Raw genomic sequence first — 15,939 nt, forward strand, 5'->3', positions numbered from 1 at the left:
GAGTGAGGCGGGGCAGGGTCAAGCACAGTGGGGTGGGGGGGATGGGTCAGGGGCAAGCACAGCAGGGCAGGGTGGGGGGATGGATCCCTGGAGCGAGGCAGGGGTCAGGGAGGCAAGCACAGAGGGGCGGGTGACAGGCATACAGGATCCCCCTCCTGGGGCAGTGTGGATCCGGTACCTACCTCTCTCCGCTGGAGCCGGGTCCTTGGGAGCCAGTTCTCTCTCTCTCCAGCTGAGCTGCAGCTCCTCCAGGCAGCAGCAGCTGCTCTTCCTGCCCTCATGGTGGAAAGGCTGATTGCAGTTACCTCTGTGACCAGATACTGCCAGGTTCACTTTTCAACCGAACTTCCGAGTCAAAAACTGGACACCTGGCAACAAGGGCGCGGGAACAAGGGGGCGGGGGGAGTGGGCCATGGTCCCTTCTTTTTCCCCTGCCTTGAGGGTGAGCACCGGGGGGAGGCAGCAGAGAGGAGCAAGCGGTGGGGAGGGCCTTGGAAGCAGAGGCAGAGTGAGGGTGGGGCCTCAGAGGGGGAGGGGCCAAGCAGGGGGCGGGGCTATGGTCCAGACACCTATTCCCCCTGACCCTTCTAAGGAGCTTCTGGCACTCCTGCCTGGCAACCTTCCGAGTGTGGGCCTGGCACGACGGCACCATTGGCAACCCAGTACAGCCTTCCGGGGTATGTATAAGGGTTCAGGTAGGCTTTATCTCCAACACTTAGGTGTCCCCAGCCCAGCCCTCCTCCGAGAGCTGAGTTGTAATTCAGGCCAGTTAACAGCTGTGGCAAATTAACACACGGGCCCATGCCCAGGGGCCCTGGTGAATTTGAGGGCCCTGGCAGGAGTGCCAGAACAGAAGCACCAGAAGTGAGGGGGCCCATCAGTGCCAGAACTGTGGGACCACGAACTGCTCCTCTCCTCTTTCCCCTGGGCCCTGCTCCCGCTCTTCTCCCCAAGTTCCCGCCCCTTGGCCAGGCGGGAAGTCAGAGCCAGGCCATAGTAAGAACTGCCCAGGGAGCCCGGGCTGGTGTGGGGAGCCCTTGATGAGGCTGCCCTAAAAGATGGCCACCAACTATCTGGGTGGAACTGGAGCACGGGGGTGGAGGGAAAGCACTGTGCTCCAGGCCTTCCATCCCCAACTCCCCACTGTGCTCCAGGCCACACAATGCTTTCTCTCCACCCCCGTGCTCCAGTTCCACCCATATAGTTGGTGGCCATCTTTTAGGGCAGCCTCATTTTCACATATGGAGGGTGTAGGGAAAGTGTGGCCATCTGGCCTGGCTTCAGCTTCATTGTTGGCAGTCTGAATAAGGGGAATACAACAAAACTGAAGCCAGGAATAGGAAGAGCATGTGAAAGTTTGTTTTGTTTTTTAAAGAAACAAACATTTTGCAAGACTTGCAACAAAATCATAGAAATGTAGGGTTGGAAGGGACCTTGATATGTCATCTAGTCCAGTCCCCTGCACTGAGGCAGAACTAAGTATTATCTAGCAAGGCCATCCCTGACCCATGTTTGTCTAACCTGTCCATAAAAATCTCCAATAGTGGAGATTCCACAACTTCCTGAGGCAACATATTCCAGTGCTTAACCACCCTGACAGAAGTTTTTCCTAATGTCCAACCTAAACCTGCCTTGCTGCAAGGTAAGGCCATTACTTCTTATCCTGTCCTCAGTAGTTAAGGAAAACAATTTATCACCCTCCTCTTTATAAAAAACCTTTTACATACTTAAGGACTATTATCATATCCCTGCCTCAGTCTTCTCTTCTCCAGATTAAACAAACCCAGTTTTTTTCAATCTTTCCTCATAGGTCATGTTTTCTAGACCTTTAATCATTTTTGTTGAACTCCTTTGGACTTTCTCCAATTTGTCCACATCTTTCCCAAAGTGTGGTGCCCAAAACCGGGGACACTACTCCAGTTGAGCCCTTATCAGTGCTGAGTAGAGCATAAGAATTACTTCTTATGTCTTGCTTACAACTCTCCTGCTAATACATCCCAGATGTTTGCTTCTTTTGCAACAGTATTACATTGTTGACTCACATTTAGTTTATGATCCACTATAACCCCCAAATCCTTTGCTGCAGTACTCCTTCCTAGGCAGTCATTTCCCGTTTTGTATGTCTGCAATTGATTATTCCTTCCTAACTGTATGACTTTGCATCTGTCCTTGTTGATTTTCATCCTATTTATTTCAGACCATTTCTCCAGTTTGTCAAGATCATTTTGAATTCTAATCCTGTCATCTAAAGTGCTCACGAACCCTCCAAGCTTGGTATTGTCTACACACTTTAAGTGTACTCTCTATGCCATATTCAAATCATTTATGAAGATACTAAACAGAACCAGAACAAGGAAAGATCCCTGGGGGACCCCACTTGATATGCTCTTTCAGCTTGGTTGTGAACTGCTGATAACATTACTCTTGGAGTATGCTTTTCCAAACAGTTTTGCACCCACCCTACAGCAGGTTTGTCTAAGCTATTTTTCTCTAGTTTCCTTATGAGAAGGTCATGTGAGACAGTATCATGAAAGTTTTGGCAACACTGAAATGTACTCTTGGGTCTATTAAGCTTTTGGATGACAGTTGTGGAACCAGATTCTCCTTCTGTAGCAGGTTTCAGAGTAACAGCCATGTTAGTCTGTATTTGCAAAAAGAAAAGGAGTACTTGTGGCACCTTAGAGACTAACCAATTTATTTGAGCATGAGCTTTCGTGAGCTACATCCGATGAAGTGAGCTGTAGCTCACGAAAGCTCATGCTCAAATAAATTGGTTAGTCTCTAAGGTGCCACAAGTACTCCTTTTCTTTCTGTAGCAGGATACTTGGAAGATTGGACCTATTGGGTCAGACCACTGGTCTACCTAGCCAAGTATCCAGTCATAGAATATCAGGATTGGAAGGGACCTCAGGAGGTCATCTAGTCCAACCCCCTGCTCAAAGCAGGACTGATCCCTGACTAAATCATCCCAGCCAGGGCTTTGTCAAGCCTGAACTTAAAAACTTCTAGGGAAGGAGATTCCACCGCCTTCCTAGGTAACACATTCCAGTGTTTCACCACCCTCGTAGTGAAAAAGTTTTTCCTAATATCCAACCTAAATCTCCCCCACTGCAACTTGAGACCATTACTCCTTGTTCTGTCATCTGCTACCACTGAGAACAGTCTAGAGCCATCCTCTTTGGAACCCCCTTTCAGGTAGTTGAAAGCAGCTATCAAAGTTGAAAGCAGCTATCAATCTTCCAACAGCAGTCTTCCAACAGTGGCCAATGTCAGATGCTTCAGAGGGAATGAACAGAATAGATCTATCATTTGATAATTCTGTTCAAATGATCCATCCCTTGTCATCCAATCACAGCTTCTGACAGTCAGAGGTTTAGGGACACCCAGTGCATGCAGTTGTGTCCCTGATTATCTTATCTAATAGCCATTGATGGATCTATCCTCCATGAATTTATCCAGTTCTTTTTTGAACCCAGTTATACTTTTGGCCTTCATAATATCCCCTGGCAGGAAGTTCCAGAGGTTGACTGTGGATTGTGGGAAGACGTACTTCCTTATATTGTTTTAAACTTGCTGCCTATTAATTTCATTCTGTGACCCTTGGTTTGTGTGTTATTTGTTTATCCCTTTCTGAACCAGCTGAGCAGCGAACAGCACAGCAGCTAACAGAAGGAATTTGCCTGGGATCTGCCTGAGAGGAGGTACGCTAAGGGCTGCATTAAGGAGGCTGTGTTGGTGAGTATCTGAGTGTTTGTTTGTTGTGAGTATTTGAGTGTTTGTTATGAGGACAGTTTGACCGTGTGCTTGATTGGTTGTTTGAAAAGGGCGGGAACTGGGAGTGCTTTGTTCCAGGTGAGCCTTAAGTGGGCCTGACTGTATAAAAAGCCAGTCGGCTGCAAACTAGCTGAGCAGCAAACAACACAGCAGCTAACAGAAGGAGTTTGCCAGGGGAGAGCCCGTTTAGGCTTACATCTTGCCGAAGTCTCTGAGTAATTATTACAACTCCTGAGGAAGCTCGTAGAAGGAAGGTAATATGGATGGGGGGTATTCAGCTGTTGTGACCTGCACTGGATGTGCTATGTTTGTCTTTCTTCCACAGGACAGAAGCGACTTTGTCTGTACAAAGTGCAAGTTGGTCACCACATTGGAAGAGAAGGTTCAAGGTCTGGAGCAACAGGTATCGACCCTGCGTTGCATAAGAGAAACTGAAGATTTCCTGGACAGACGTCAGGATATGCTTCTACGGGCACAAGGTTCTGAAGATTCAGAGCAGGCCGCACAGCGGGGACAGGAGGACGGTGAAGAAATTTGGCATCATGTGACCTCCAGAAGAAAAAAGGGGAACGTCCATGTACCAGCAACGCACATACAGGTAAGCAACCGTTTTCATGTTCTCTCCACAGGTACGAATGCAGAGAGTGGACCAGATGATACGTCTGAGGGAAGGGAGCAGAAGGAGACTCCACCGATTGGAAGGCATGAGATGCACTGTCCTAGGGTTGGGGGTTCCACGACCACTGCTCCCAAGAGAAGGAGGGGTGGTGGTGGTTGGGGACTCTCTCCTCAGGGGGACTGAGTCATCTATCTGCCGCCCCGACCAGGAAAACCGAGAAGTCTGCTGCTTGCCAGGAGCTAAGATTCGCGATGTGACGGAGAGACTGCCGAGACTCATCAAGCCCTCGGATCGCTACCCCTTCCTGCTTCTCCACATGGGCACCAATGATACTGCCAAGAATGACCTTGAGCGGATCACTGCGGACTACGTGGCTCTGGGAAGAAGGATAAAGGAGTTTGAGGCGCAAGTGGTGTTCTCGTCCATCCTCCCTGTGGAAGGAAAAGGCCTGAGTAGAGACCTTTGAATCATGGAAGTCAACGAATGGCTACGCAGGTGGTGTCGGAGAGAAGGCTTTGGATTCTTTGACCATGGGATGGTGTTCCAAGAAGGAGTGCTAGGCAGAGACGGGCTCCACCTAACGAAGAGAGGGAAGAGCATCTTCGCAAGCAGGCTGGCTAACCTAGTGAGGAGGGCTTTAAACTAGGTTCACCGGGGGAAGGAGACCAAAGCCCTGAGGTAAGTGGGATACCGGGAGGAAGCACGAGCAGGAGCGCATGAGAGGGGAGGGCTCCTGCCTCATACTGAGAAAGAGGGGCGATCAGCGGGTTATCTCAAGTGCCTATACACAAATGCACGAAGCCTGGGAAACAAGCAGGGAGAACTGGAAGTCCTGGCACAGTCAAGGAATTTTGATGTGATTGCAATAACAGAGACTTGGTGGGATAACTCACATGACTGGAGTACTGTCATGGATGGATATAAACTGTTCAGGAAGGACAGGCAGGGCAGAAAAGGTGGGGGAGTTGCACTGTATGTAAGAGATCAGTATGACTGCTGTCAAGTTTCCTTCCCCACTCTGAACTCTAGGGTACAGATGTGGGGACCTGCATGAAAACCTCCTAAGCTTACTTTTACCAGCTTAGGTTAAAACTTCCCCAAGGTACAAATTATTTTACCCTTTGCCCTTGGATTTCCACTGCCACCACCAAACTTTATCTGGGTTCCTGAAAAAATGGAGTTTGGACCCATCTTTCCCCCCAAAATCCTCCCAACCCTTGCACCCCACTTCCTGGGGAAGGTTTGGTAAAAATCCTCACCAATTTGCATAGGTGACCACAGACCCAAACCCTTGGATCTTAGAACAATGAAAAAGCCTTCAGTTTCCTTACAAGAAGACTTTTAATAGAAGTAAAAAGAAAAGAATCACCTCTGTAAAATCAGGATGGTGAATACCTTACAGGGTAATTAGATTCAAAACACAGAGAATCACAAAAAAGACACACAGACAGGAATATTCATTCTATTCAGCACAGCTATTTTCTCAGCCATTTAAAGAAATCATAATCTAACACATACCTAGCTAAATTACTTACTAAGTTCTAAGACTCCATTCCTGTTCTGTCTCCGGCAAAAGCATCATACAGATAGACACAGACCCTTTGTTTTTCTCCCTCCTCCCAGCTTTTGAAAGTATCTTGTCTCCTCATTGGTCATTTTGGTCAGGTGCCAGCGAGGTTACCTTTAGCTTCTTAACCCTTTACAGGTTGGAGGATTTTTCCTCTGGCCAGGAGGGATTTTAAAGAGTTTACCCTTCCCTTTATATTTATGACAACTGCTCAGAGCTCAAGTATGAAACTGCAGAAAAACCTGAGAGTCTCTGTATTAAGTTTAGAAGTGTGAGCAACAAGGGTGATGTCGTGGTGGGAGTCTGCTATAGGCCACCAGACCAGGGGGATGAGATGGACGAGGCTTTCTTCCAGCAACTCGCAGAAGTTACTAGATCGCAGGCCCTAGTTCTCATGGGAGACTTCAATCACCCTGATATCTGCTGGGAGAGCAATACAGCAGTGCACAGACAATCCAGGAAGTTTTTGGAAAATGTAGGGGACAATTTCCTGGTGCAAGTGCTGGAGGAACCAACTAGGGGCAGACCTCTTCTTGACCTGCTGCTCACAAACCGGGAAGAACTAGTAGGGGAAGTTAAAGTGGATGGGAACCTGGGAGGCAGTGACCATGAGATGGTCGAGTTCAGGATCCTGACACAAGGAAGAAAGGAAAGAGGCAGAATACGGACCCTGGACTTCAGAAAAGCAGACTTTGACTCCCTCAGGGAACTGATGGGCAAGATCCCCTGGGAGAATATCATGAGGGGGAAAGGAGTACAGGGGAGCTGGCTGTATTTTAAAGAGTCCTTATTGAGGTTACAGGGACAAACCATCCCGATGTGTAGAAAGAATAGTAAATATGGCAGGCAACCAGCTTGGCTTAACAGTGAAATCCTTGCTGATCTTAAACACAAAAAAGAAGCTTCCAAGAAGTGGAAGATTGGACAAATGACCAGGGAAGAGTATAAAAATATTGCTCGGGCATGCAGGAGTGATATCAGGAAGGCCAAATAACACCTGGAGTTGCAGCTAGCGAGAGATGTCAAGAGTAACAAGAAGGGTTTCTTCAGGTATGTTAGCAACAAGAAGAAAGTCAAGGAAAGTGTGGGCCCCTTCCTGAATGAGGGAGGCAACCTAGTGACAGAGGATGTGGAAAAAGCTAATGTACTCAATGCTTTTGTTGCCTCTGTCTTCACGAACAAGGTCAGCTCCCAGACTACTGCACTGGGCAGCACAGCATGGGGAGGAGGTGACCAGCCCTCTGTAGAGAAAGAAGTGGTTCGGGACTATTTAGAAAATCTGGACGAGCACAAGTCCATGGGGCTGGATGCGTTGCATCCAAGAGTGCTAAAGGAGTTGGCGGATGTGATTGCAGAACCATTGGCCATTATCTTTGAAAACTCATGGCGATCAGGGGAAGTCCCGGATGACTGGAAAAAGGCTAATGTAGTGCCCATCTTTAAAAAAGGGAAGAAGGAGGATCCTGGGAACTACAGGCTAGTCAGCCTCACCTGAGTCCCTGGAAAAATCATGGAGCAGGTCCTCAAGGAATCAATTCTGAAGCACTTAAAGGAGAGGAAAGTGATATGGAACAGTCAGCATGGATTCATCAAGGGCAAGTCATGCCTGACTAATCTAATTGCCTTCTATGATGAGATAACTGGTTCTGTGGATGAAGGGAAAGCAGTGGACAAGTGTTGTTCCTTGACTTTAGCAAAGCTTTTGACACGGTCTCCCAGAGTATTCTCGCCAGTAAGTTAAAGAAGTATGGGCTGGATGAATGGACTATAAGGTGGATAGGAAGCTGGTTAGATTGTTGGGTTCAATGGGTAGTGATCAATGGCTCCATGTCTAGTTGGCAGCCGGTATCAAGTGGAGTGCCCCAAGGGTTGGTCCTGGGGCTGGTTTTGTTCAATATCTTCATAAATGATCTGGAGGAAGGTGTGGATTGCACCCTCAGCAAGTTTGCAGATGACACTAAACTGGGAGGAGAGGTAGATACGCTGGAGGGTAGGGATAGGATATAGAGGGACCTAGACAAATTGGAGGATTGGGCCAAAGGAAATCTGATGACCGAATGGCTCGGCAGCAGTTCTGCAGAAAAGGACCTAGGGGTTACAGTGGACGAGAAGCTGGATATGAGTCAACAGTGTGCCCTTGTTGCCAAGAAGGCCAATGGCATTTTGGGATGTATAAGTAAGGGCATGATCGTTCCCCTCTATTCGACATTGGTGAGGCCTCATCTGGAGTACTGTGTCCAGTTTTGGACCCCACACTACAAGAAGGATGTGGAAAAATTGGAAAGAGTCCAGCGGAGGGCAACAAAAATTATTAGGGGACTGGAACACATGAGTTATGAGGAGAGGCTGAGGGAACTGGGGATGTTTAGTCTGCGGAAGAGAAGAATGAGGGGGGATTTGATAGCTGCTTTCGGCTACCTGAAAGGGGGTTCCAAAGAGGATGGCTCTAGACTGTTCTCAGTGGTAGCAGATGACAGAACAAGGAGTAATGGTCTCAAGTTGCAGGGGGGGAGATTTAGGTTGGATATTAGGAAAAACTTTTTCACTATGAGGGTGGTGAAACACTGGAATGCGTTACCTAGGGAGGTGGTGGAATCTCCTTCCTTAGAAGTTTTTAAGGTCAGGCTTGACAAAGCCCTGGCTGGGATGATTTAATTGGGGATTGGTCCTGCTTTGAGCAGGGGGTTGGACTAGATGACCTCCTGAGGTCCCTTCCAACCCTGATATTCTATGATTCTATGAAGATCAGCCTCAGAGCTGATCTAAGCTGTTGCAGGCATGGGTGGCAGGTGAACCTCAGGCTCAGGCAGACTAGACCCCAGCCCAGCCCACCCCTTCTGCCTGAGGTCCCACCCTTCCCAACCCTTTCCCCTGTTGAAGTCCAGAGCCCCCCTGCATGGTCCCCAGCCCCAGAGTGCCAGGTGGCATGGCCCTGAACTCTGGAGCAGCAGGCAGGCAGTACAGCCCCTAGCCCCGGAGCTCCGGGTGGCATGGTCCCCAGCCCCAGAACTCCACCTCCACTGTCCGGAGTCCCTGGGTGCAGGCCAGCCCCCGCTAGCCCCAGCTGCAGCCCACTGCCCAGGGCCCCAGCCACAGGGGAAGAGCCACAGAGCGCCAGTGGGAAGCAGGAGAGGGTCTGGGGGTGGAGCGTAGGTGGGGCAATGCAGGGCTGTTTCTGGAGGCTCAGATACCCCCCCCCGCCTTTGATACCTGCCACCCACAGCTGCAAGGGTAATTTCTCCAGCCCCGGATCCCCAGCTCACAGCAATATTTCCTTCACATCCCCTTTTCCTGGCTACACTTCATCCACATCTCCTATGCTGGGGGCTGTGGATGGCAAGGATGAGGAATTCCCCTCCCCAGTGGTATTGCCCTACCATCTCATTTAGCATCACTTTACCTTACTGTAATATAAAATGTGGTTGTTGTGGGACCCAATTACTCTCCTTAAGATCAATGAGTGTTTTGTTGTTAACTTCAGTAGTAGCAGAATATGACCCTCCCCTTGTAAATTCCTTTAAGATTCTTAGCTGAAGGTTAAAAGTATTCTGTAAAGAAACACCATCATAGCACAACAGTAGGTTTTGGAAAAACAAGCTTTTACAAAAGCTTAATCCAGTAGAAATATTTTCATGATTTAAAAAAAAAAATTCAAATGGGAAATAGGCTTTTTGAAAACAAACATTCCCTTGCCATGTTTATGACCAAACACTGCACCAGTGCAGTAAACCTGACAGGGAAAATGACTGGAAACCAACTGAAACTGACTAACTGAAACTGTCAACTGAGCCTGTCAAACTGAAACTGACAGAGTCCAGTCCTGCAAACACAATAAGATTAAGCATGTGCAGGAGTGTTTGCCGGAACCAAACTTACTTTATTTTAACTGTCCAAGCTCAGAAAAGTGCAATAAAATAAAAATCAAACAGTACAATTAGTGACCAAATAAATTTGATGTCAAAGTTAATATTTAATAATGTACAGTTAGTTCTCTTCTTACACAGACCAGATACTTTTTTAAATATAGTTTTTGACCTGGCATTTGTCACAAATCTAGTATGATTTTATTATTTAAGCACAATTTTAAAATGTATTAAGACCACAAAGTGCAGCAGCATAGTTTAAAATAAATCAAACTGATGAGACTACCTAAAATGACTACCTAATGAAAAGACGGGTTTCAGAGTAGCAGCCCTGTTAGTCTGTATCTGCAAAAAGAAAAGGACTTATAGCACCTTAGAGACTAACAAATTTATTTGAGCATAAGCTTTCCTGAGCTACAGCCCACTTCATAGGACGGTGAGAGAAGACTGTCCCAGGCAAACAGTGAAAGGCAACAGGTAGCCCTGGAGAAAGCACTGTATAAAAACATGACTTAATGAAGAGTTCTATGTGAGCTGGAAAACTTATCTCTCTCACCAGCAGAAGTTGGTTCAATAAAAGAGATTACTTCACCCATTGTCTCACTAGTAAACAACAATGCAGAAGTGGCTCTCCCTTTTTGCAGGAGAAAAGAAAATGATTACAGTTCAGTGGGTTTGTAATATCATTGGATCACATGATGTGGGAGCGTCGCGACCATACATAATGACTGTTCACAATTAGATCTAAGGGGGGAGGGGGAAGTTGCGGCGAAAATAAATAATTAAATTAAAACATCATATGGTAAAAGAATGATTAAATTCACCTCCGAGTTCTTAAGCAGGAAATGCAAGATTCAAGAATCAGAATGCACATTTTAAGGGGGAGGAAGGAGGTAATATATTTTATTAGACCAACTTCTGTTGGTGAGCCAGACAAGCTTTTAAGCCACACAGGGCTTCAGTAGGTAATTTCCCTCCATCACTTGCATTAGTCTGTTGTTCAGGTTTTGCTTCCCTATTGCTACTATGTGTCAGCTTTTTAAAAATATTCACGAGTGTAGCATTTTTAAAAAAAAAGGGGGGGGGGGAAGGGACGCTGGAGAGTGCTGGAGATTTTCCAGACCGGGTCTGGGAGACTGGGTGCGTTTGTTTTTGTATCTGGAGAATGAAATGTTTGGGGGAGAAACTATTGTTATGCAAAGTAAAGCTGGGAATGAAATAACAGGCTAACTGGGAGAACAATGCAAACGCCGATTGCCCGCAGCTAAAAGGACGTGTGAAATCAGAGGGTTGAGTAAGACCGTGCGTAGGTGAAGCAGGTAATGATGAGGCAGTGATTTCGTTAGGAAACAGCCCTTGAGGAAGCGCTATTAGGCGCTGATTGCTTAAAGGTGGTGAAGGCGAGAGAGGAGGGGCGTGGCAGGAGTGGGTGGCGCTCGCCCTGAGAGCGGTGCCGGAGGGGGCGGGGCTGCGGAAGAGGGCGGTGAATGGTGATAGGTGAAGGTTGTTGCATCGGCCGTATTAGAAGCCAGAGCTGGGCTAGGTCAGCTCCTTGCAGCTGCGGGCGGCTGAGCGAGCACGTGAAGCGGAGACCCCGGGAGCGCCCGCCAAGGAGGGAGGATGGTAAACGTGTCAGCAGTGTGGCTGTTAGCCCTCTTCTTGCAGGCAGCGTGCTCGGTGAGTCCGAGGCGGCTGGGAGGGTTGGTGGGATGCTGGCCTGGGGGGGAGGGGGGAGTATCTGCTGTGCCCGATCGCTGGCGTGCTGTGCCCCGGGGTGCATGTGCCGTGGGGGGACAGGAGCTGGGCAATCTCCTCCCCCGCCCCCCAACCCCTCTGGGGAGGGTCAGCCCTTTTATACGCTCCAAAGCCCCCCCCCCCCCCCCGGGCCAGAGCCGGGCGCAGTTTGGCGCTCGGCCCCCTCCGCTGGGGGAGCAGAGGCTGTGGTCGGGGCGGGCTCTTGGTGTCCAGCCCCCTGGAAGCGGGCTCGGGGGGAGGGGAAGGGAAGGGAGGGCTGGTTGCTTCACTTCACCCCCTGCATTCAATTACCCAAAGCGGCTCCATATGTTGCGAGGCTCCCAGTCCCGCGCTGGCAGGAAGCGCTCTCCGGCTGCCTTGGCAGGAGCTGCCGGCTCTGACCCAGCTGCCTCCTTTCAGCAGGTTATTAGAGCCGCGCCGCGCCCTCCCCTGCCCCGGACTGCTGGCTGGCACCCAGAGCCCGCTGCAGCCCGGCCCGACGGGCTCCGTCCAGAGCAGCGCCCGCCGCCGCCTCCTAACCTGGCTGGACTGGCCTGCGCCGGGTCCTGCCCCTCCTCTAGCGGGCCGGAGATTTGCTCCGGCCTGCGCGGAGTTCGCGCTGCGCGGCGGCGGAAAGGGCCGCCGAGCGCTAAGCCAGGCGCGCGCCTGCTGCGGGGCGCCCCGGGCAGCGGCCAGGTGGCTGCTGTCGGCCGCCCGCACGAGGCGAGGCCGCGCCCCCCCCCCAGGCAGCCGCCTCAGTAAAATGCCAACTCGGAGGCAAGACGTGCGCGGCAGAAGCGGGGGGCACTCGAATCAAACACCGCCTCCCTCTGGAGAAGGAGGCGGGGAAGCTCCGCTCCCTGCGCTGGGCTAAGCGATAAATAACCTCGTTTAGCTCCTGGCTCTGAAATGGCCACTTAAAGCCAGCCTGCAGATGCGGGGGAAACTTCCAAGCGTTCTCCCAAATCCAGCTCTTTTCTCGTGGACGCGTGCTCAGGCTGTGGCGCTAAAGCAGAAAATCACGTGGCTGGAGTTCCCAGGCCTAGCCCACCTTGCGTGGGTGTCTTTCCTATTTTAAATAAAATACTTAGTGGCTAACATGATGATTAAAACATAAATAGATAAATCTCTTCCCCAATCACCCTGCTTCAGTCCATGTCCTAGTTACATTAAACTCCCCTTCTGTAGTTCCCTGCTGACTTTGGCTTCTGCAGAAGGCTTAAATCAGGTTTCTACAGCAGTGTATCGAGTTTATTCCATTGAGTTGCTAGTGCTAATCTCTATCTAGATCATCATCCCAATGGTGGATGAATGAAGAAACAGTCTTAACTCAGCTCTCTGCAAGTCAACTCTCTCCTTACTACCCCGGTCGAAGCTTTATTTCGGGGTCAAAGAAGTTTTTTTTAAGTCTTCCAAAAAAATCTAACTGCTGCCTTAAAAATAGATTTTCAATGTGGGCTCCAAATTTGAGTGGATCCCGGGGTAGCCACTCAGGTTCTCCCTCAGATGGCTACCCATTGTAGCCACCAGATGTCAGCACTGAATAGCAAATTCACTTCCATACTGTTCAGTCTCTCTAGTTAGCAAAGTAGTTGTACAAAGCATTTCAAAAAAGTTAAGTTTTGCGCCTATGATGATTGCATAAGCCATTCTATAGTAGACTCTGTTGGTCTAACTTGAATGAAGTGGCAAAGCACTGACCCCTTTCATTAAACGCTCACTAAGCCGTAACTTACCTCTCAGATGTGTGTACCCACTTCATAAAAACAGGTTTCACTCAAGGTGACACAGAAAGTTAGTGGCAGACACAGGACTAGAATTAATCAATAACCAGCTCCCAGGCCTTGTATGACTTCTGTGTGAACAAGTGCACTATTTATTGATTGTGACCAAGTCTATGTAGTGCCTACTTTCTCCCATCCTATAAACACAGGAATCGTGCAGATTCAGATACCGTGTAGTCTGTTCCTCCCCTTAAATATGCCACAAGGGGAAGGAAAGTGTAACTTTCTCTAGCAGTGTCCTCAGGTAAATGGCCTGTCCTGAAAACCAAACTGTCCCTCCTTGGTTGAATTTCAAATGTTCCCTAATCCAGAAAGGGAAGGGAAATCTACAGGAAAGGGATGCTACAGAAATCCTGAAATGGATGTTTGAAAGCTCTTCAGGGTAGGAGAAATCAGAGTACACTTATGTACAGGTGAAGTACTACAGAGTTCTCCTGGTTGTCATAGAAATCATAAAGAAAGGGTTGTGGTGAAGAGACCCTGTAGGTCATACAGCTTGTCCCTACCTAAACTTGAAAGAGCAGTTGCTGCCGTCCAGCTGCTGCTGCTTCATATTGGTTAACTTGTGTGACTTGAATTCTAGAAATCTACTAACTGTATTGGGCCTCAGAACCGTGGATGGGCCCAGTCTTTGGAAACTAACACTGCATTTTATTCCTGGGAATAACCAATCCTGCCCTGGCAGATGGCCTGGTTGAAGTGATATGCATGAGACCTGTTAACAGCACTTTTACTGGAGAAGACAAAATACAGTTGGGTTCTAGCCAGGTTTTGGGCCACCGTTGGGGGAATAGGTTCTCCCTTACCACCAGGCCCTTATCTGCGGGTCATATAGACATCTAGCATTAATCTGATAACAGGAATACTCTAAACAAGAAGAAACTCAGGGTTTAAAGACAATTCACCAATATTGGCAGAATCAATTAATAAATAAAGCAAAAAGCCTCAGGCAGCAGGTGACACATTGGTGACTCAGTACCTAAATAACTTCCCTTGTCACTGTTGGCCCATGCTTGCATTTATTCTGTTTAAATGTGGCTCTCGGCAGCATTCAGACCAAAGCTGGCATTCCTCTCAAGCTGCCCTTGACTCAGAAGATGAAGTTTACTCTTTTTGATAAGATTACTGAAGATGACCTCAGGTAGTGGGTGTAGAAAGCACAGCAATGCTCTGTAGGTCTCTGCACACTTGGGGTCCCATCCAACATGCTTCCCTCATCTGCTAGTCTGAGTGGGTTGTAAAACATGCTATCACCTGATACAACTGTGCAGCCATGAGAACTGCTCGACAACTTGTATCCTTGCCATGTTGCTGCATGAAGCAACAGATTCATTTTCTGTTCCTCAGCTTGTCATGTTGTATGTTGCCTGCTTTCTGAGCTCTGCCCACAAGGAGAGAGCAGGGAGTTTTCTGCTGTCCTTGGAGGCAGTGTTTTGTTATTCAGGGCAGTACAACATGAGCACAACCTGCCCTGCTTGCTCTCTGAAGTGATGGGGTGGAAAGTGAGAAGGGCCTGAAACTTAGGTCCACCAGGAAGGTGGGTACCCTACTAGGTTCCTAAGCCCCACAGAAATAGACTGTTCCTTGCATTGCTTAAGGGGACTTGAGCCGTAACTGTCCCTTGCTGTAGGAGTGGACACACGTCTGTACATGACTCAGGAACCCAGGATGGGTCCAGCTCCCCATTGGCTTTCTGAGACCGTGCTTCATGTCACTGCATGGCCCATGCTACTTTACCTGGCCACACATTTGGAAAAGACTCCCCTCTGATAGAGCACGCTATCACAGCGGTGGTGTTCCTGTCCAGCATGCATGGCTTGTGGTCATCCTGGGTTGTCTGGGTTTATCTCAATTAAGTTGGTAGCCTATGATACTTTAACTGGTTAACATTGCCAAATGAAAAGGAGTACTTTTGGCACCTTAGAGACTAACCAATTTATTTGAGCATGAGCTTTCGTGAGCTACAGCTCACTTCATCGGATGCATACCGTGGAAACTGCAGCAGACTTTATATACACACAGAGAATATGAAACAATACCTCCTCCCACCCCACTGTCCTGCTGGTAATAGCTTATCTAAAGTGATCATCAAGTTGGGCCACTCTTTAGAACTGCTGCAGGAACAGTGTATCCTTACAGTGTAATATACTTCATGGGACCATAGCAAATCTATAGCTGTGGCTACAGGAGGGCATGGCACAATCCCTCTCAAGCCTAGTTAGGGGAAACTGCTTTAGCAACTTCCATTGTCTAGAAGCCATGGTTTTTAAAGATGGATAAGTAGTTTTGATTGGTTCCCTGGTACAGATGAATGCTGCAGTGGAGGCTAGCAAAAGACTGGTAGGGCTGGCAAAGAGCCTGGCTTTGCCTTGTGTTCAGTGTTGAAGACCATTTCAAAGGTGATACTGTTCTGAGCTGCATGTCAGCGAATGCCTTGGAAGGAAACTAGCTCATCCAGCTTTCCCATTAAATCTCTGTGTATAAGGAGGAATCTGTTACACAAACTACCCAGGCAAAGCTTCATAAATGGGGCTTTTCTTTGTGACTGTCCAACTGCTGATGTACAAAAGGTGTAAACCATTGGGCCTTCTATGGTCT

The 15,939-nt window shown here is 48.5% G+C and overlaps 1 protein-coding gene across 1 annotated transcript in view; it reads left to right on the top strand.

The window, feature by feature from the left end:
• The first annotated feature begins 11,325 nt into the window (after positions 1-11,325).
• The window catches only part of SDC1 (syndecan 1), a 34,915-nt gene continuing 30,301 nt past the window's right edge, over positions 11,326-15,939 (top strand). Inside the window, exon 1 of the mRNA XM_084623175.1 lies at positions 11,326-11,500. Within this exon, the coding sequence (XP_084479301.1) occupies positions 11,444-11,500 (57 nt within the window). The 5' untranslated portion in view covers positions 11,326-11,443. The remainder of the gene's footprint in view (positions 11,501-15,939) is intronic.

The sequence above is a fragment of the Lepidochelys olivacea genome, assembly GCF_965140295.1.
Source record: "Lepidochelys olivacea isolate rLepOli2 genome assembly, chromosome: 3".
In the NCBI taxonomy this organism is placed as follows: Eukaryota; Metazoa; Chordata; order Testudines; family Cheloniidae; genus Lepidochelys; species Lepidochelys olivacea.